Source organism: Lacerta agilis, chromosome 5, assembly GCF_009819535.1.
Source record: "Lacerta agilis isolate rLacAgi1 chromosome 5, rLacAgi1.pri, whole genome shotgun sequence".
In the NCBI taxonomy this organism is placed as follows: domain Eukaryota; kingdom Metazoa; phylum Chordata; class Lepidosauria; order Squamata; family Lacertidae; genus Lacerta; species Lacerta agilis.
Genome location: NC_046316.1, coordinates 23,880,846 through 23,902,735, shown reverse-complemented (window position 1 = coordinate 23,902,735; position 21,890 = coordinate 23,880,846). Strand labels below are relative to the sequence as shown.

The 21,890-nt window shown below is 40.0% G+C and overlaps 1 protein-coding gene across 3 annotated transcripts in view; it reads right to left on the bottom strand.

Moving 5' to 3' along the window:
* Positions 1–21,890, bottom strand: part of ARID5B (AT-rich interaction domain 5B) — a 181,791-nt gene that overhangs the window by 28,615 nt on the left and 131,286 nt on the right. For 2 of the 3 annotated variants that reach the window (XM_033148914.1, XM_033148916.1), the window contains 3 exons: positions 17,318–17,522; positions 13,549–13,601; positions 5,328–5,425 (listed from right to left, as the gene is read on the bottom strand). In XM_033148914.1, coding sequence (XP_033004805.1) covers positions 5,328–5,425; positions 13,549–13,601; positions 17,318–17,522 — 356 coding nt within the window. The remainder of the gene's footprint in view (positions 1–5,327; positions 5,426–13,548; positions 13,602–17,317; positions 17,523–21,890) is intronic. The other variant, XM_033148915.1, reaches the window with a different exon arrangement.

The window sequence follows — 21,890 nt, the reverse complement described above, 5'->3', positions numbered from 1 at the left end:
AGAGCAGGGAGCTTCAAGTGAGAATATAGCTATCATAAGGCCCAAATTGCAAGTTACATTAAACAATGTAGTTTGGTGTTGTGTGCTTCTTTTTTCAGTGTTAAATGGCAACTCTGTGTATGATCAAGAATGAGATTGCAGAGCATGAAGAGAGTGGTTTAAGCTGATGAAATTCCCCATGGCTGCTATTTGGCCCAGGAAAGAAGCTATCATTTGCACCAACAGCAGCTTTTAGGGGTTAAGGAGAAGGGTTTTCATTGGGACCACAGTGCAGGGAGAAAGGGTTAAACCACCCCATATGCTGCAGCCCTGATCTCTTCCGGGAGTTGCTCTTCCAAGTTGAAAGAAGTGTGCATGGCTAAACTACATTTTTGTTCTCAATGGGAGATAACTCTGTGGGTTTCTCCAACCAGAAATTGGGGGGTGGCAAGCTATTGGGTGTCTGCTGCCAGGAAAATGGCTCAAATGGTTTTTGAGTTTCACCTTTCATACATTTTAACTATCCTAGGATAGGAAAAGAAAGAGAATCTAATATGTGGATGTGCCTATGTTGTACAGGGGTAGGGGTGTGTGTGTGTGTTTCTTTGTGTGTTTGATTACTAGCTTTCCTTAAACCATTCTTGAGCTTTGGTATCTCTAGTAGTAATCTCAATACTCTCTGTCAGGCGGAGTTTACGACTTTTCAGATTTACTTCTCTGGAAGGGAACACACAATCAGTGAAGGGTGTGAGGTGTGGACCTTCCTGAACAGACAATTTATAGAAGAACACATAACCTTAATGTGTAGTCCGTGTCCTTTTTAATTACATTTTGTTTAGGAAATGTGAGGTCACAAACACATCATGGAGAGAGAGAGAGAGAGTGTGTGTGTGTGTTCCCTAACAAAAACCACAACTTCCTGCTCATTTACAGCATCATGTCTATTTACTCAGGGAAACAAAAATCATCCACTGCGTATTTTGCACAGGGGTGAAAAACAAACAAACCCCTGACTCACTTTCACTGGCGCTGAGTGAAAACTGCATCTGATCTGATATCAATATCCTTAGAACGCATTGCAAAGAACACTGTTCTATGAGAAAACTGACCATTTTCAATTATTTCTAAATCGCAGATGACCTAACATAGAAATGCAGGATTCTGATAGCACACAAATCAGAAATCCTGGTTTGTGTTGTTGTGGTACTAAAGCCAGCCCATACTGTCTTTACTTTATGTGATCAGCCACTGTAATTCTACAAGAACTGTAGCCTCCTGATCAAAATAATAACAACTTGTACACTTTGTATGTGTCGAGTCACGTACATAGCAACAGCTCCACAATGGGAAAACATTAATGCTTTTTATATTGGTAATCATCTGTAACATGAGCAATTAAGTACAGTACTAATGGACTATTGCCAAGAGCTGGTACTAATATTAAAAACTGACAGAGATGAATAGGTTTGCAAGCCAAACTGGGCTGACAAGGACATTTTTATGAAGTGCTTGGACTGATTTGATTTAAACCAATCAGAGAGGCAGGTTTAGACCAGCCAGCCCTACAGCGACAATAATGCATTCATGGGCATTATACGATTCCTGCTATGCTTTAAATAAAAACATCCATTGATTCTCGGCTCAAAGCAACCCGCGCTTGCATTATTGCTCTCATTAATAAGGCAAAAGGACGCTTAGAATGCATATCCAAAATAACACTTAGTGAACCCACTGGCAACAACACTTTGTTTTAAAAATGAAAATGTTTACTGGAAGTGAGCCACTTGCAATTAAAAAAGCCAAATATGTCAATAACGCACTGAAATCATGCTTAGCCCCTTCTTTATTTGAAAGGGGGAGCACACACTAATTTTTGAAAGGGGGAGCCCACAGAGAGCGCTTTTTCATGTCAGACCATCTTCCCTGTCACTGTCATTTTCTACTAGTAGCAGCTCTTCAGCATCTCAGGAAGAGATCCTTCCTAGTCCTTACACCTGAGATCATAGAATCATTGAATAGTAGAGTTGGAAGGGATCATGAGGATCATCTAGTCCAGCCCCCTGCAATGCAGGAATCTTTCGCTGAGCATGGGGCTCGAACCCACAACCCTGAGGATAAGGGTCTCATGCTCTACCAACTGAGATATCCTTTTATCCATTTGTTAAAAACAGTGTGGATTACATGTGAGATATGGGGCGTGCAAAGCGTGCTTGAGCCACAGTACTGTTCCCAGCTAGTCCAAATTGTTACTAACGGATAAATTAAACCTGCAGAAAACTGTGTCAACTGCAACTCAACTGCCAATACAGTTTTTAGGTGCCAGTCAACTTGGGATGCGGCTTCTGCCAATTTTGTTTGTTTACAACTGCTTTCATTGAAAAAGAATGGTTCTGCAACCTAGACAGGACGCTCTCCAAATGGATTCAATGGCCTTTCTTTCTAATAATTTATTGAAAACGTTTTGCAAAATGCCATCTAATGTTGCTAGGCAAGGCCTCCAAATTTCCAAATTTATTTCCAAATTTCCCATTACATTTTAAATCCGGTCTCATCTACAAAGTAGGCCTTATGCTGCTTAAATGAAGTGTGAAAACTGAAGCTTACTTTGCTACCACTTTAGGAAAACCTGCCTGAAATGCAAACTTCAGTTGATGGTGGTGAGGAGCAGAAACCAAGAATTATCAAGAATCCAGACAATGTTCACCTGTATAGTTAATATTCCTATCTGAGAAAGGTAGGGCCCAATTCACAGAAGCAGCAGCACCAACAAGCCCACTTCTTTGTTCCCAGTTCTCACACAGCAAGAGAACAGAAGCATGAGTAGCAAGAGCAGAACGGCAAAGTTTGGGAGAAAGAATTCTAGGCGTGGCCAGACATCCTTTGCCCCACAAAAGCATCTTGGCATAAGGGGAAATTCATGCTCCACTCATTGTCTATTGGGGGGGTGAGAGGGTATTCGAACCAATCAACCCTTCCTCCCAGGGGCGTAGCAAGGTAAATTGGTACCTGGGGGCAAAAAAAATTATGTCCCCCCCCCCCAGGCATGGGAAGGTGAGGTGGTACCCGGTGCAGAAAATTTCTTGTCAACCCCCCCCATTGATCCCCCCCCCCCCGCAAAAATGGTTTTACGTTATTTCATATTTTCTTACAAAGCAACAATAACAAGTAATAAAAAACCCTTTTATTTATATCCCACCCTCCCCAGCCGAAGTTGGGCTCAGGGTGGCTAACATCAGATGCATAACATTGGTATAAAATCAAACAATAATTAAATTACCTACTAAAAACATCTCAAAATCAAATTAAAGTCTAATTAGATGGCTTTCCACAGGGTTAGAGTTGGGAACAGTAAGTGTTCTCTGAACTGAAATTTCAGCCTTCATGACATAGGGAAACAGCCAAGTGAACAGCAATTTGGTGGAGGAGGGTCAAGATATTAACCAATATGCATGAAATTTCACATATAGCTATATAATCCCTAGTATAGTAAGATAAGACCTTTGGAGCAGGCATTTTTTTAAAAAAACCAAAGTGGGTTCCCCCCCCCCCCAAAAATTGTTCCTTGATAATTTGTCACCCCCTCCATTATGGAACCCGGGGCGGCCCACCCCCCCTTGCTACGCCCCTGCTTCCTCCACCCCCTATACCAGCAACTGATTTGCAATGAGGATCAAAGATTGCATTAAAACCACTAAGTGTGTTTCCATGGCCACTTTTATTCTTCCAGAAAAAGCAATCAAGGCCACAATCCGGAACGGGGCCAAACATCAGGATGACATCGACCCCCCCCCCGGCTACTATTTGCCTCTGAAGTTGCTCTCCAAGTAGCTGTTTTTTCTAGAAAACTAGGTGGCCAATGAAGCATGCTTTTTTTTTTTTTTTTTAAATGTGCTTAACATAACTTGTCACTTGATCCTGAAATGGAGACTTCACTCAAATGTCCCTCACGGCAGTCACCTTCCATGTGGGCGCTAACACTGCCTCTCCTTTATAGGGAGGTTGCGGTTTGTTTGCAATTGAGTTATAGACAAATTTTAATTAATGCACTTAAATTAGTCAAGTCCATTGATTTCAATGGGTCTACTCTTGAGTATGACTTAGTTGGATACCACACTATGTTCTTTTTCTCCCAAGCCATGTTCTTTGCCTCCCAAGCGAGGCAAAATCCCACAGAAATCAAGGTGACAAGGAACCAGCTAACTTCCACGGGATTTAATGGGACTTGCCTAAACTAAGATTCTCTAAACTGTGCTCACTGGCTATGATCCAAAGAGTCTGTTTACTTTGACTCATATTATTCAGTGGGATCAACTGAGAACAGCCAACTCTTAATGTGGATTGTCCATAATTTGTACGGTTCCATCCAAGCTAGAAGACATTTACTTACCTACCTGTAAGACTAATCAGATTTTCACTCTGGAATTTAAAGTGAACAATAGTCCTATACAGAATATGGCTGGCACCTCGCTTCTTTCAGTCTGGCTAGCAGTTAACACTTTAGAAAAGGCATGTATGTTCAACGTATGTCAAAAAAGCATTGCAATGCTGTAAGATGGTGATAAACAAACACTCTCTTGGCCCCTACAGGAAACTAGTTAGTGATCTGGAGCATGAGATCATATTGCTCATTTCAGAGCTTGAAAGCACACATATTTTATTAATGGCCGTATTTTCTCAAAATTCTTTTAAGGATGCATCACAACTGTATCATGTTATCCGATGTACGCTGGATACCCAACCTTTGGAAACTATTATTAACTCAGAAAGGGTACAAAATCAATGTTTATAAAACAGCAACTCTGCTGCACTTTAGAAAGATAAATGGTTGTCAGCTGCAAGAAGAAAGGAGAGAAGAAAACATTAAAGGAATATGGAAGAAATGTTCCCCCCCCCATGACTTATAATGGGAACACCCCACTAATCTGAAGACAGCCATACGTTGCTTTATTTGCATTTATCTGCAGAGTGGTTTAAAAAAAAACAAAAAAACAACAAAAAAACCCAGCTAAAGCAGTTAAGATACAATCATTTTGTCCATCATCAAACTATCATCTGTTTTGCTCATCAGTTACAGCTTCTATATTATAGAAGCTTTGGTAAAACAAGGTATGAAGAAGAAAGGAATCAGATCCCCGATTTATTTGCTTTGCAATCGGAGACACACACTGGTTTAAATTACAGCATATTACAGGACTAAACTGGTGATGGAATATTTACTGTGCCTTTTGTAAGAGGCCTTCTTGCCTCTCCTCCCCTCTCTGCCCCCATTTCTTTACAAAAGGCTTTGAAGGCCCTCCAAATTAATTTTTCTCCTTTATTAAACAAGCATTTCATATTTGTTATCTTACCTTTCATAATGTCTACGAGTACACGTGGCTGCACTTGTGCTCCCAGGGTTACCACCTAATTCATCATAAATATGTTTCCATTGTCGGCGGGCTGTTATCTGTAAAAGTGGCAATGGAAAATTTAATCTTGCATCTTTACAGATATTTGTGTGTGTGCAGCGTTTGAATTCACAGCAACAAATGTATATGTGAGACATTTAGAACGCCATGTACTACAAGCACTGCTAAATCCCCTGCAGAACGGATTGAATATGTATCTATGGCTCTTTTAAAAGCAAAAGAGAGAGAGACATTTTTCACATTTGCTTCACATAAACCTTTTTTTGTACAATTGGGTTTTACTGCTGTCTCATTATCAAGCAATTTTGCTATTTTCTGTGTACGATTTCTTGAAAAGGAACTTCAATCAATTGAGGGCCATTAAGCATCGAAATGTATGCAGACAAATCCCTTGGTAAATTATGAAAATGAATCTCAAACTAAGCACAAATAATGATTACATAGTTATTTTAACTGAGTTAGTGAAAACGAATCCATTGCAAACCCTTAATCCATCACAGGCTCCCCTAAATCCACATAGACTCACAGCCTGTAACTCTATATGTTACAAGCTGTTTATTTTCATCCGTCTGCGTCAGTAAAATATATAGTTCAAATGGTAATGAAATCTAAACACTATCCAATGTTAATATCTGAGTTATTTGGCTAAATGGAAGAAAATAAACATCTTATAAAGTATTAACTTGCAAGCTATGTTTTTTTTGGGGGGGGGAACGTTGCTCAGAAAAATGGGGCCAAAAGAATAATAGATACAAGACCTGGCAAAATAATTGTTCTGAATTCCACTTCATTATTTTCTATAGTCTTAACAGGAAGAAAAACAGGAACCTGAGAGGCAAAGCATGGTAATAGTCAACCTCTTTCTGCATGCAATTTAAAAAGTGGGGGCATGTTGTGGGAAATTGCTTAGAAAAGGTTTTTAAAAAATAAATTCTGAGTGAATTTTGCCATTTTTGTGGAATGCTGTGGTGCTTAATACAGAGTCCCACAGAATTCTTTACGGTTGCCCACAGTGCTGCTGATGAAGTTCACTAAGGAGCCAAAGGCAGCAATCAAAAGAAAACAAATATCAAAACTTGCAATCTGGGGGCCTGTAATTTTAATCTTAAAAAGAGCAGATGAGTGGAGCAGTTAAATATTATAGGGTAAATGATGCTTTTCCTGCTCTGCATAAAGATAAAACACTTCCTTTTCAGAAACCTAGCTTCAAAAGCAAAACATTTGTTATTTGGTAATGTTATAATTTCAGAGAAACATCCCTGAAGCTTATCTTTGTTTTGTTCTCATCAGACATAACCACCGCCTACTTCTAGCTGCCGATTAAATCAAAAATGCCTATTTGTTCATCAGTAGTATGAAATAACCTTGATAAAACTGTCTTCTATGTGGGCAAATTAAATATTCAGTTGCAACTTATCTGCAAAGCTGTTTTGCGTTTTTTCTTCAACTTAAAGGAGAAACTGCATGACTGTAGAAATGGCATGTACACACACCCGGATCCAACGATCTTCCCTCCACATGCTGTGGGGATGTTGTGCGCAAAGAAACAAGCGCTCCTGGCACACAATATCCCACCAGATCTAGAGTGCATGGGGCACAACTGCAAATCCAGGACTCCCATATGGGGAGGTGCACACAAGATGGCTGATCTACAGACCGATTTGTGCACACACCACAGATAGATGGGCACAGTGGCGCAACAGGGCAGATTAGCCAAGATGCAGGCATAGAACAAGAACATTGTGTGATTATCCCTGGAGGTTGAAATTGCTCTTGCAGCAGGTATGATAGAGTGTTCGTTCAAGCCCACTATGGCACAGAGAAATAAAGTGACAAGGAAGTCAGTATCAACCCATCTTGGATTCTGTGCCAAGTGAGACTAGTTTTGAAGATCAAGGTGAAAAATGGCTGCTTGGTTGGTCTCGCTGCACTTACTCAGTTAAAAGTTAATATAACCTGAATGTAAATGCACACTTTTAACAGAATGGATGCTCCTCTCCCCCATCTGATAGCATTACAGTTTAAGGTGTGGAAATGTTTAATAGAACACTTCTCTCTCTCTTTTTTTACTAATTCAGATTCAGTTTCTATTGGCAGTCATGCCTGCTCTGAAATCAATAGGCCAGCACCACTTATTTACCATAGTGATTATGCTAAGTTATGCTGACGTGGTGATGAAAGACCCAGTTCCTGGAAGTCTCGCCACCATGCCTTATTTAAATTTTTTTAAAAATAAGGCCTAAAGCCTGATGTCATAATCTTCATAAAGGATATGAACAAAGCAAACTTTTTTTTTTCTGGAAAGTTCAGAAATCCCTGCCACCATTATATTTAGGGCACGATCGCTCACAAATCGACACTAGACTTTCCTTCCGTTAGCATCCTTTTGTCAAAGTCTTCCCCCCATTTTTCCTTTGTGCTAGTGCGATAGGGGGAGCAGACATACCGTCTGGATCCCTACCGCTGCCCCCTGCTGCTGTCCGACTATTCTGTATTCCACTCCAAACTAACACAGTGCAACTCTACAAGTCAAATTCAGCCCACTAGCCAAGCAGAGCATCACACCAGGGGCTCAGTGAGCTTACTGCTTTGCCGCTTGTCTGGAATTGCGAAAACATGGACTGTCTCAAACACCTGGCAGGACAAGCTACTAATACTTGACAAGCTCCATTTGGTTTGATGGGCCACAAGTTGTGCTCAGCTGTTCTATACAAATTTCAGTTTCATACTGGAAAATGCAGTATGCTTCCAACTGTTGTTTAAAGTTTGGACAACTTATTGCTAGATAAAAGTGTCATTTTCCTTCTATCGTAAAAGGCTTCTTCAGTGCAATCTTTGCTCGAAGCTGCAAGATCCTGGAAATGCCAAGCTCATATTCTGTCTTACCATATTAATACAGACACTAGCCCATTCGTTGCAATGTTATTGCAATGTTTCCCTGTTTCCACTACAACGATCACCACAGAACAGTGAACTTTATCTAGGTCAGGCATGGCCAAACTTGGCCCCACCCAATGTTTTGGGACTACAATTCCCATCATCCCATCATCCCTGACCACTGGTCCTGTTAGCTAGGGATGATGGGAGTTGTAGTCCCAAAACATCTGGAGGGCCAAGTTTGGCCATGCGTGATCTAGGTGATCAATGTTCTTCCCATGGTGAAATTTAAGTCATTAAAGCGTGCCTTCTGGGAACCTGATCTTAAAAGACTATAAAGAGAACACCAACTGTAATGTTCATTTTTGATATTTGATTCAAGACAATCTGTTCTAACTCATGTTTGTCCCTCTGTTTCTGCTTAAAGGTGCAACAATATTTGCACATGTTATCTGTAGCGATGGAAGGGACCCCAAGGGTCATCTAGTCCAACCCCCTGCAATGCAGGAATCTTAACTAAAGCATACATGACAGGTGGCCATCCAACCTCTGCTTTAAAAAAACCTCCAGTGAAGGAGAGTCCACCACCTCTCATGGGAGTCTGTTCCACTGCTGAACAGCTCTTACTATTTGTTATTTAAACATTTGTTCTGAGGCAGTAGCTCTCAATCATAACAGCTGGGACTTGCTTAGAGCTGTCAGTCTCTCCACATAAAAAGGAATATGACAGAATAGAATGGCTTCAAATCCTACTATAATTTAAATTTCCTCCAAAGAGCAATCCGGGCAAGTTTGAAACAGGTGGGAATTTACTGTGTTAAAGAATCACCTGAGTCTATGTCTTTGGATTATTATTATTATTACCTCTGCATTTTCTCAGATTTATTGGGATGGATCTAATTAAAATCAGGAAACATTATAGCCCATTAGAGCTACCCTGCTCTGCAAGGGAGGCTCCACTACTTTCATCTTTAAGAAGAAACTTATATGGATGGTTTTAAATGGCAGCAGATTAAAACAGAAAGGGGGGCAGCTCTGAAAGACAGAGAGAGTTAGATGGTATAAGTGGGGCCCTGCAACAAAATACTGCAATCTGTAGTTTTACTCTTCAGGGATCCAGCCATTCCATTGATAGCTCAGATGGTGGAGCATGCATTTCAGGGGTTTGGACTAGATGACCTGCATAGTCCCTTCCAACCCTACAGTCCTATGATTCTATGATTCATTCCACCCCACTCCCCAAAGCAAATCAGCATTCCATGCCAACTGAGCACAGTCAGCCACCACTGAGCTGTTTGGCGTCCCCACACGTCCATTTGGGTGTGGGATGGACATGCTACCGTCCAATTCAGCTACATTAAAATCTCTCTCTCAGTTTAAACTTGCTATGAACTGGATCAGCTCTGATCAGTCAAACATTTTGACAGTAGGGGAATATTTCAATGAACACATCTTCACTGAAGCTTATTACTTTTATTATTATGTTCCTGGTCAACTTCCTTACCACTCACTACCCATGACTCTTATCAGGTGACGCCATAATGATAGGCCTAATCAAGACAGTGAAAGCTGTAGCCACATAAGAGCATCTCCAAGACATCCATAGCTAAATGGATTGTCCATGACCAAATGCATTATGGACACCTGGCTTGATCAGCTAGGGCAATTCTTATGTACACACTGCACCTCAAAACTCTGTACAAGTAAATCTGATGAACTGCAGGTGTAGCCTGATACCCCACTAATGAGCAAGCATCTGTTGAGTCAAAAAGCAGACACGAGCTAATGGTATGAAATTAAGATTGTGCAATGGGGTGGTTTCCGAAACAGAGAACACCTCCACGGCCAATGCAAATTCAAAAACGAATCTTGGGGGCAATCAGAATATTGTTGGAAATAGTGTCAGTATAGATATCATTTGATTTAAAATGATGAATGATGCCCAGGAGTCTGATTCTGAATCTAGTGTAAAGGGTTTTGGGGGGAAATGCCTCCAGTGTGACAGTATTACTTCCAAAACACTGATTTCATGTTAACTCTGAAGGAAATAAGGCATTTATTCTGAGTCATCAGGAAAAACCATTTTCCTCTATTGTTTGTATTTTACATCTGTCTCCAGCCTGTGACACATCCATTCATTGGAAAATGAGCTCACATGTTCAAGTTAAGAGATAACCAATGTTTAGTTGGCAATAGCCAACCTGAGCCAGACTTATCAACCCCTATCTTGACTCCCACAGCTGGACAACTGCCTGAGGTGATAAATTAGACATCATGGACCACTGTCATCTATAGATATTTGGCAATCACAGTTTCACACATTTAGGTTATCATGCACAACTATAATTCCCAAAAGGACACTATCTAAATTCAACTAGAATTCTTACGCAGCTCAGCCAGCATATGTTGTTCTGAATTCAGAACTCCACAATAATTTTCTAACATACAGAAGGCCTCGGTAGAAGCAATAACACCAAAAGATTTTTGACTCTTATGCCTAAATAACAAACAGAAAGGAGTATACATCAAACAAACAAACAAACAAACAAACAAACAAACAAACAAACAAACGTGAGGTATGAATTAGGAGTATATGAGTACCAATGCAAATCTGCCACTTGGATCTCTATCAGGTGCATGCTGAAGTGTGTCCAACACTTGTAATCTGAATTTTGCTGGAAACTAATGGGCTGCACATGCACTAGGTCTTCAGAGGCACCCTTTCAAACGAGAAACCCCTTCTACCCCACTAAAAAGCTGTTGCTGACAGTAGGAGTGCCACAAAACAGAAGGGAAAATATGGGCATCAGAATCTTGTTCAATCTGTGTATATGCAGGAGTGGTGCTAGTATTAGCATCCTGTATCCTCTGCCTCATCATTCCTGCTCAGATCAGGGAAGCTTTCTCGTGTGCCTGCTTTAGTTGAATTGTTAGCATCAGAACACAAACTGCTTGCTGGCTGGGCAGACATCCCCTTAAGCTTAGTTTGGTCAAAGTGATGAAAGCTTAAATCAGAACTGCTAACTCCTGTGCATTATGAAATCTCAATTTGTAAGTTTCACTGTACTGCAAAGAAGAATGGCTCAAAGGTTGTAACATGGTATGAAAAATACAATGAATGTGGCATTTACGGGGAAAAGTATAGTCTTACATTGGATAAGCATGATGGAGGTTAACAAGTTAGGCAACATCTGGGAAGAGGGTTTATACAAATATTTTTAGCCATTTTCATAGACTAAGGCAGAAATCCTATCACCACTTAGCAGGGAGAAAGTTGCATTGAACACATTACATAAGATGGCACCCCAAATAATCAGATTGTTAGAAATAACTTTAAAGGCTATCTTGATTTATCTTTGTCACTAGTCCATATTTTATCTTACTTTGCTGCTGTTTTTTTGTGTAAACTGCACACTTATTTGAATATAAAATCTGGAACAATGTAAGGGCCAAGATTTAAGACATGTCATTAACTTGATGGCTCCAACTTAACAGACTTGCCCAATTTCACTTTCTAAAAGCATTTACCCAGAAGTGTTGGAGAAAAGCAAATAAATTTCCTACTTGTGAGCTTCCAGCTAATGCATATGTTACTTTAAACCACAAGAGAGCACTGCTTTTCTAGCAGTCTAGCCAGCACTTGTTTGTAGCTCTGTCTAAGTTAACGCCACCCCTAAAAGCTGAGCCATTTTTCTCTCTCCCAACTTGTTGAGAAATTATGTCTTCTATTCTCTCTCATCTCTACTGTAAATAGTTCCTGCATGAATAAAGCCTTTGAACACCAAAAACTGTAACAGAAGCAGAACTTTCCAAAGGTTAGCACATTGGAATCCTAGATATCCTTACTTAAAAGCAAAACTCAAAGAATACTTTTAATGCGCGTATTATCAACTGCTTGGCAAGGTGTTTTTTTAAAGCCTTCCTAAGTGCTTCAATAATAAGTTCTGCTTTAATTTTATTGTTGTTTTAGTATATTTAGTTTTTGATGTTTTCTGTACATTGCTCAGAGAACAACAGCTATTTGGTGTACCCAATGTACTGAATAGATTTAAATAAATTAGAGTTGGGTTAACTCCCAAGTAAACAAGCACAGAATCAGGCACTCAAACGCAGACCAAAGAAAGTCAACTAAAACTACCAATACCTGTATGTGATTACTACTTCACAACCACAAATATGTTAGCTAACTGCACAGGCATTAAAATGACACAACAGGCTTTGTTCTATGGGACAAATACCAGAGTGATTACATTTCAGCTTAAATTAATTTCAGCTTTTGTGTTCCTCTGTTACTTCATTATGGAATAGATGCAGCCCAGATTTATACTCAGCGAACAAAGCAAAACAAACAAATAAATATATCTAGCTAGCTAGCTAGCTATTTAAATATGTTTTTTGCATTCAACTGTGGCAGGAAATGCACAACCTAATCTGAGCATTATGGGCTGGGGAAATATTCCCAATGACGATCGTCTTATGTCAAATGGGCTTTATTGCAGATGCCATCTTTATATGCCATATTAAAGCAGCTCTTTCTTCTCATTTCAAGATCTTAATCGCAGTTTGTTGCTCCAACGTTTTATTGGTTTGGAATACATGCTGTAAAATCCGCAACCATCAAATTTCCCTGTGAGCTAAAAATAAAGTGGCCATGTCAGATATGGTTAGTTGATAAAAAGTGTCAGAGTATTCTGCTCCCCACCCCCCCGGTTGCCTTTATACTTTGGATAACTTCCTGTTTATGTGGCACTGACCCTTGTCTAATAAAGATCTTTTACTATTCACAGTAAAGAAAGATACTGCACCAAGCTATTCCTTAATGGACAACGCTGATTACTTTTGAAAGCATTTAATACATTTCCCATATTCCAACATGAACAGATGTCAGGGACTATGCCAAGTGAAATTTCATTTTATGCAATCTTGGCTTGTTGTACAAGAATAGCCCTTTCTCAACATGGGAAAAAATTACAGACCCAACCAATTTCCTTGACAGGGAAGAGTTACACATGTTTTCCACTCAAGAAGTGTTTTTTTTCTTCTTCTTCGACAAGTTTACAGTTTTGCCAAACCTGGAACTAATTGGGGCTTTTTCTAAAAAAGGACCCAATAACCCCAGTGTGTGTGTGTGTGTGTGTGTGTACTACATTGTTATTTCCTCTGTGTGTGTGTGTACATTGTTATTTCCTGTGTGTGTGTGTGTTTGAGAAAAAGAAACACCGCCCCAAACAGGGGAAAGCTACATTACACATTTTTTTTCCATTTAAGTTACTTAAACACTTACTGTTTCATATCCTCCCAGTTTTTGAGCAGCTTGAAACATAGTCCAAAGGTTAACTGTTAGAGGGACAATAAGTATTTAGATAAGCATTGCATTAACCAACTTTTTTCAAAGAAATGCAAATCAAACAGTTTTTCTTTTACAGTGAAGCAAGAAGATAACAATCACATCTACGCACACAAAAAGGTTTTTTTTTTAGGGGGGGGAGAAACACAAACAATCTGCAAATGACATTTACATAATTCAAAGAGTAAACATTGGCTTTGCACATATACCATTCCTTTCTTAAAATCACAAGGGAAAACATTTCTCTGAGATACAGTTACAGATATAAAAGATTTTTTTCCCTGAGCTTAAATTCACTTCCAGGATATAAAAACATAAAAACAAAACGCATGAAATAAGCCTTGCATTATATGTTCCTATATAAAACTAACATAGTTATTAGAAAGAGCATTATTTTTAAAATGTCATTTAGTTAATGTAGCAGTAAACTGGAGTGCATACACAAAGCAGTCCTTGATTAAACAAGTATTTACTGCCACTCAGATAAGAGACCTTGGCTGGGATCCAGAGATCCTCTTCCGCATGAGGAAACAAGCTTCTACAAGTGGAGCAGCTCATTTCGTCATGCATGTAGCCTGCAGGGTGAGGAATATCAAGATGCACCTAGAGTGCACCTCCCATACAACTGCACCCCAGCTTTCTCTGAGTCTAATTCATCTCAAGAGGTCTTGGTGCACATCTCACAGATCATGCACTGTCTTACGCGGACCTCCCAAAAGTGTCACCACTCCCAAATAGCCAGGTGTGTTCCTTGCAAAGTCATACTGCCCCTGCACTTGTCTATGAAACTCCTGAAAGTAGGAGAAGCCCTATGAGGAACTTCCACTGGTGGGAACATTTATAGTCCCATGGTCCAGATCCCAGGCATGGGTGTCTTGTACATACCATCTGCCATCAGGAGTGCTTTGCCTGTTTCCTGCTACCATCCCTATTTTGCAACTAGCATAAAATGCACAGCTGTCTCTGTACTGGTAGTTTCAAACCATCCCTGCTGTTGCTTGATGCTGAACTAAGTCTCTAATGGATCAAATTTGACTGACATCGTTAGATGGGATGGTTTGCAGAATTTTGGTTTGCGCTAAACAAACGCCCTCAAGCATCCAAAATGCTGATCCTTGTGGACATTTCAGACTGCCTAACTAAAGCTTGGTCCACTACAGAGCTGGCAAAAATGAGTATCTTTAACACCTGAGCTAAGGAAGGGTGCAAATTCCATCATTCCATATGGAGTGGATGCCATTTTTTGGTTATTGAACTCATGTCAAAGAGCTTAGCTAGAGAGATAGGTAAAGGGGTAAAGGGACCCCTGACCATTAGGTCCAGTCGCGGACGACTCTGGGGTTGCAGCGCTCATCTTGCTTTACTGGCTGAGGGAGCCGGGGTTTGTCTGCAGACAGCTTCTGGGTCATGTGGCCAGCATGACTAAGCCGCTTCTGGCGAACCAGAGCAGCACACAGAAATGCTGTTTAACTTCCCACCGGAGCGGTACCTATTTATCTACTTGTACTTGACGTGCTTTCGAACTGCTAGGTTGGCAGGAGCTGGGACCGAACAATGTGAGCTCACCCTGTTGTGGGGATTTGAACTGCCGACCTTCTGATTGGCAAGCCCTAGGCTCAGTGGTTTAACCCACAATGCCATCCGCGTCCCAGCTAGAGAGATAGACATAAATAAATAAATATATTTTGATGTGATTATTCCTCCCTATATTGTCATGACTTATTTTTTAAATTGTCTGTATAACTGCACTTTAATCCAATTGTCTCTTTTAATAAAGGTTTCCTTTAAGTTTAAAAGGGGAAAGGGGCCAAACACTTTTAGGATCCTCTGTAATGAGAGAACTACAGAATGCAGTAAAATAGGTTTGACTGCATTTTTTGGGTGGGGGGCTTCCTTTACCCCATCAAAGAGCTTCTGATAATGGTGCTGTATGAATTGCCTCCAAAATATTACATAAATTATGGGTGTTCCCCAGGGAGTAGTACTCATTATTGAACCACACAGCACAGCAAAGAACATTCACTGTACTTATTCAGCAACAGAGGAATTATATTATTTAAACTGGTTCTTCCTACTCATGTGTTTACACATGTCACGGTAGACAAACACAGCGAGTACTCCTGGCCATTATATGAGCAGCTCAGTTACTCCTGAGTAATCTTGCTCTGAGGAAACATGAGGAGGCTCATTGCTGAATATCAAACAAGCCAGTTTATCTCAGCTACATGTTGCAGAATGATCTCATGGCAACGCTGGGAAATTGAGATCCAATAGATACCTGCTTTTAAAAATGTGCCTCTTTGTTAGTGACAAATAAGGAGGGGGGATTAACATTAAACTCTCTCTCTCTCTCTCTCTCTCCATCTCAAAATGTTCTAAATAAAAAGCTTCACTGAACCTTGCACTCTCCCTGAGCTATCAAGAGCTTTGCTCGGGCCTTGATTTAATCGGAATCAAATGCATAATGCAACAAAGCTGTTCATAGTACATTAATTTTACTTCTATTTCAAGCAGCCGGTTTTTCAGGCAAACATTGTAATCATTTTGGAGTTATATAAGTTTATAATGACTGCTAGAGGTCTGTTGCAATCAGTGTCAATTGCTATTAGGTATGTAAATTGTTATGTAAAACATAGAGGTTTGACATTCTTCATCAAAATAACATACACATTTAATCTGGGAAGATAGGTTTGAGAAAGTCATATTTCCATGTAAGGCATTCCTCCCTTTATAATAATTTAGATACCTTATAGGCTATTAAAAGCACACCCTTCATCGTTTGCGATGTTCATTCTTCCATGCTATAGAATGTTTATGCAAGATTCAATTACAGTTGCATGTTCTCTATCAATTGTTGCTTTTATAAGCAGTGACTCAAAAGTGCTCTTTCCAAAGCAATCCTTAGCATTGTGCTATGATGTCTTTAAACAGATCCTGTCTATTTTTATACTCTGTGACCTCCTTCACCTACTTTCTGGCCACCTTTAGATGCCTTCCTTTTATATCTGTGGGACTCTCCCCCCCCCCGGAACATCTGGGTACAATAAAAGTATGTCGTATTATTAATTCAAGGGAAGACATTAGCTGCAGTATTTATCAAAAGGAGAGGGAAAGCAGGAACCTTTTTAAACATGCCAGGTTCTGATCGCAAGCAGTGTGTTTTAAAACTATAAATTTCCAGCAGCAGTTGCCCAAAACGAAGAGAAACTGCAAGATAGGGGATGGAAAATGTATTGGTGGATATAAACACAATGACAACAACTCTCGTTTCAAAGGTCCCAGTGTGCATGTATGTACGTATGTGTTTTCCTTTTTAAGGTTTTTACTGGATGACATACAAAGATCCACTCGTTGTGCCTATGGGAGCTTTGGGATACTGTTTCTCAAATAGCATCCTCCCCCCCCCCCAAATCCACACGGCAAACCACTTTGAAAACTGAGAAGACGTTTAAAAGTAGTTTGCTTTATGGCATTGGTGGTGGGGTTTCTGCTCAAAGGGCGGGAGGGGAAATCTCAATGCCTATAAAGCTCTGGATCCTGACAATTAGTTTTATAGTAAATGTACAATGCAAAAGAAGAGACCAAGAGAGAACTAAAGAGGGCCATATCTGTCCACAAAGTTGTCCCACCTTATCAAGCCGATCAACCCCAGAAGCCAAACTGTTCTAAAATGTCAAACCAAAAATGCAATGAAAATTCTACTTACTCTGCTTAAAACCAAGGTAGGGTATTCGTTCAATTGGTGTTTTTCTTTCTTTCATATATTTATAAAGTGCCACAAGGAATGCCTGTTCATCCGCTCTGCATTCTTCACCTACAGAAACCTTTGATTTATCCTCGCTTGAGCCCTTTTTACAGTTGCTGTTGTTATTTTTGGTTTTGTGCAAAGGCAATTTAGCCTCACATTTTACCTGGAAGAAAAGAGGAGATGCCAGATTAGATCTTGAAAACTGCCTGCTCCAGCTTTCATTCCCATTTAAGAGATGACCCCCTTCTGCTCCATCACGCCCTCTCTTTCTCAGAAGGCCAAGCTGCATTTTTTTATAAAAAAAAATAACAACATTAAAGCTCTTTCTCTGTGTTTTAGGTACAATATTTCCAAACTGTTTCATCTCAATTTCCCTACTTCTTTTGGCTCTCATTCTTGCCTCCACCCTGTGTTTGTTTTATTCTTTGGACAAGTCAGGAACCTAAAGAGAACATGAAGCCGTGCCTTCTCTCTTTTAAGTTACAGGTAGGTAGCTGTGTTGGTCTGCCATAGTCAAAACAAAAAAAAACAAAAAAAATCCTTCCAGTAGCACCTTAGAGACCAACTAAGTTTGTTCTTGGTATGAGCTTTCGTGTGCATGCACACTTCTTCAGATAACATGCACATGACAGCTCATACCAAGAACAAACTTAGTTGGTCTCTAAGGTGCTACTGGAAGGAATTTTTTATTTTATTTTGTTTCTCTCTTTTAAGTTACTGCTCTGTGGTTTCCTGGCCAACCCCATGCCATTTGCTTTTGAGTCTGACCTGTTGTATCTAGGCCTCCATTTGCAGCCTGCCAGATCCCTAGTGCTGCTCACTCCTCCCTTACACAGTCATTCCGTCCGCCTGTCTCCATAGAATTGTTCAAGTGAGCTGTCAAGTCCAGACAAGGTGGTGTCTGCCTCTCTGCTACATGTATACTGGTAGATACCTATTAACCACTTTTATATTTTGTAGTAAATGTTACAAACCATTGATTTTCAACCAGGGTGGAGTCTGTGCTCTATTGCTAGTTCCCTCCCCTTAATAATAGTGGGCAAACTTGAATAAAATATTTGGGGGAGGGCAGGTAAGCCTCACCCCACATAATTGATCACAATACTCGGAACACACACTCCATTTGAATGGCAATGCCTATCAACTGCAGGGGTGGGGTGGGGACTGACCCTCTCAAATTTTTTTTAGGGCGGCTGAAGGGATCTTGGCCCCTACGAGTTGGCTCCTATGTTAGCACGTGTCATGACTCAGCTCAAAATCTTAAGAAAGATGTTTGGGTGGGATACATGTGTTTGCGTGACCAAGGACAATGTCAATGAACAGACAGGGTGACAGGGAATTTCATAAACATCAGGAGTTTCTGAGTTCTGGGCACAGTACTGCGCCTAAGATTTCAGATTAACTTCCAGGAGATCGCTGCAGTGTCAGGCAAGCTGATAGGTTCTGCCTCTCAGCTGGCCTTATGGAAAGGTAGCGCTTTGCTCTAGGCGGCCTCGAAAATGAATGTAAGATTTTAGCTGCAGCAAATTCATTTTCAGCTTTATATTCTTGTTATAAAAAAGTGCGCCTAGACATTCCGTTGTTGCGCCCATAACCTAGGTTTAAGGTGCCGTTTAGCTCCTACCTTTCATACCTCAGTTTCTAACGCTGCCCCAAAACAACCCGGCCACTCTGTTTCGAATATTTGTGACAATATGTCCGGTGACAAGCACTCTTTACCCGACCTGATTTAGATTTACTGGGCTACCAAGCAAAGGAAATAAAATAGAACGTCAATTCTGGCAAGGTTAATTTATTTACAGTCATACCTCGTGTTACAATAACTGCGGGTTGCGTTTTTTCGTGTTACGAACGCGGCACCACGGGAAATGTTTACTTCAGGGTTTCGCCACACGTGCAGAAGTGCTCTGTGTGGTCTGTGCACAGACCGCACAGAATCATTCTGCGCAGGTCGTGCATGCACAAAAGCTCAATATTGCGCTTCCACGCATGCACGATATCGCTGCTCGGGTTGCTGACTTTTTGGGGTGCAAACAGCACCCTGGAATGGATCGTGTCCGCAATCCAAGGTACTACTGTATTTATTTGGGAGACAAGTGACACAATTCTGGGGGTTTTTTTGTATACAAACCTTCCAAAAAATCAAACTAACTGAATATCAAGCCTCCATTATGCATTGCTGATATCAGTTTTTTTAAAAAAAATAAATTTATTAGCTAGCCATGCTGCTTTGTAATGGTTTTGTAATTCAACCATTTGGGGTGATTGCATGTAATAAAACACTCTTGTTAGAGAAGATAGAGTTGCATGATCTATTTTGGATATACTTTTTAAAATTGTTGCTATGTAAAAGAGACCTTTGATGACTACATAACGTAGTAGGAAAACTTCCTTCATATGCTCAGAACTGGAGCAGTGTTTCCATAAACAAAGTATTCAGTTTCAATGTCTTGGGGTGAGGCATGAACTGCTCTTGTTAAAATTGGACAGGGAGCAGGGTATATTAATTAAGGTCAGAGTGTAAAGGAAACAGAAAATCTGCATGACTGCATTCATGTTGCACAAGGCAAAAATAATGTCTTTAGATTTATTTTAAGAGGAAATTTCTAGTCCTCATGATTATGAAAAATAACTTTTCTTAAAAAATGTATGTGCAGATACTACTAAAGGCCTTTGAAACTGAGAGATTCTTTTGGGGGGCATACATCAGTTCAGGAGGGACCCAATTAGCCTCACTGAAAAAGATATTCAAGGATTGGTTTATATAAATGTTGTCAGATAGTTTGTTGTAAGTAAATGATTTAATCTAAGCGCATATGTATGCATGTATATTCACACAAACTGGGAATCTTTCTCCCCAGCCCAGAATAAACTCTGACCAAAACCTGAGAATTGTGAAGCTCTAGCATGAGATTTCAAACTGGTAACTCTAGTGAGCAGCTTATCGATCTGTTTGGAGCTTATTAAAGCTGTGAAGAAGGTCACTGTTATTCCCATTTGAAAAAGGGAGGTCTGCTGCCCTCATGATCCTTCATTTTAGAGTGAGGATTTGGAAATATGTCTCTCATGTTTAACATCCCAGCCCAAACCTGTTTACATGGGGTCAGTACAACTGAAACCAGTGTGATATAATTTGATACACATGTTGGATTGAAGTGCAAAGCTGTAATTAAACACTCTCTCTTTCATGTATTTAAAAATATACCCTTATTACTCTTTTTAGGTGGTCCAGTAACAGGAAAAGCATTTTACATGTGCTAGTTTTGTGGGGAAAGGCATTTAAAAAAAAAATCAGTGGTGTAACCCATGAAACACAAAACACCTTCTAATCTCTTATCAAATAACTCTCCTCCACACAACACACACTGATTTCTAGCATGCAGAGTGGGGTTTACCAATTTTCGTTACCTGGGAAGTTAAAGTATTTCTCATTTGAAGTTCATATTCCATCACATGTGTTTTTAATTGTAGACCAAAAAAAACCCCCAAACAAACCTATTTCCAATACAGTTTTTGCAACTAAGATTTACATACTGCTCCGTCTCCAGAAAACAAAAGAGTTGGGTCCCTTGATCAGGAAACTTAAAGTACAACTCCCTCCATCTATGTACAGTCTTATTTTTCATACATTTCAATAAAAGCATCAATATACATGGACAGCTTAAATATACCCAGTAAATCAAGGTGGGAAATAACTAAATGAAAGAAAATTAATGTCAAGGCAACGTGTTCTATATGACAAATGAGGTAATAACTGAAACAAAATATATGAAAATATCATGTTCATTCCTTAATAGCAGTGATGTCAATACTATATGTCCAAAGACATCAAATAGCCAACAGACTCCTACAGTGTACCCATTTTATGTGAATTACTTGGCAGTCAATTCCATTTACTTCTGCTGGACTTCCTCCTAAGTAAGCATGCATCGACTCAGGCTGCATATTTTTGGATGAGCCCATTCCTTAACAAAATGACAAATGACTCTTACTGTATTTCCTCATTTGCAGAAATTCACCACCGTGGGAAATACAATAGAAAATTGCCACTGTGACCAATGAATAATGTCGATTTTGGGGAGCCGGGAAAGAGATTGGTTCTGACTTAGATTATGCTAGCAAAAGTTCTGCACATATCCACAGTTTACACCATCAATGATCAGCATGTCTCCCAGAGTTTCTTATTCAGTCTTCCTGGAATCACATCAATAGGGATTTGCATGGTTTGGGCTTTTTGGGTTGTGTGGTAGCTGGAAGGCACAAAGCACTGGACCAAGGCACAAACCATGGAAATTAAGACGGCCTCTTCTTGGCCACATTTTCTATACAGCACTCAGCTCAGTGTATCTTGCTGATAGCTGCCAGATCTCAATCTCCTCTTTAATATCTTTCACTACATATGGTGTTCACTGAGTGTGCGCGTAACCTTTATGCAGTCACTTTGCAGTAGAGATCTATATGCCCCACTGTCTTTTGTACTCTTCCACAGATATTTAGAAGGGTGGCTGGCAAGGGTGCTTAGGAAATCTAA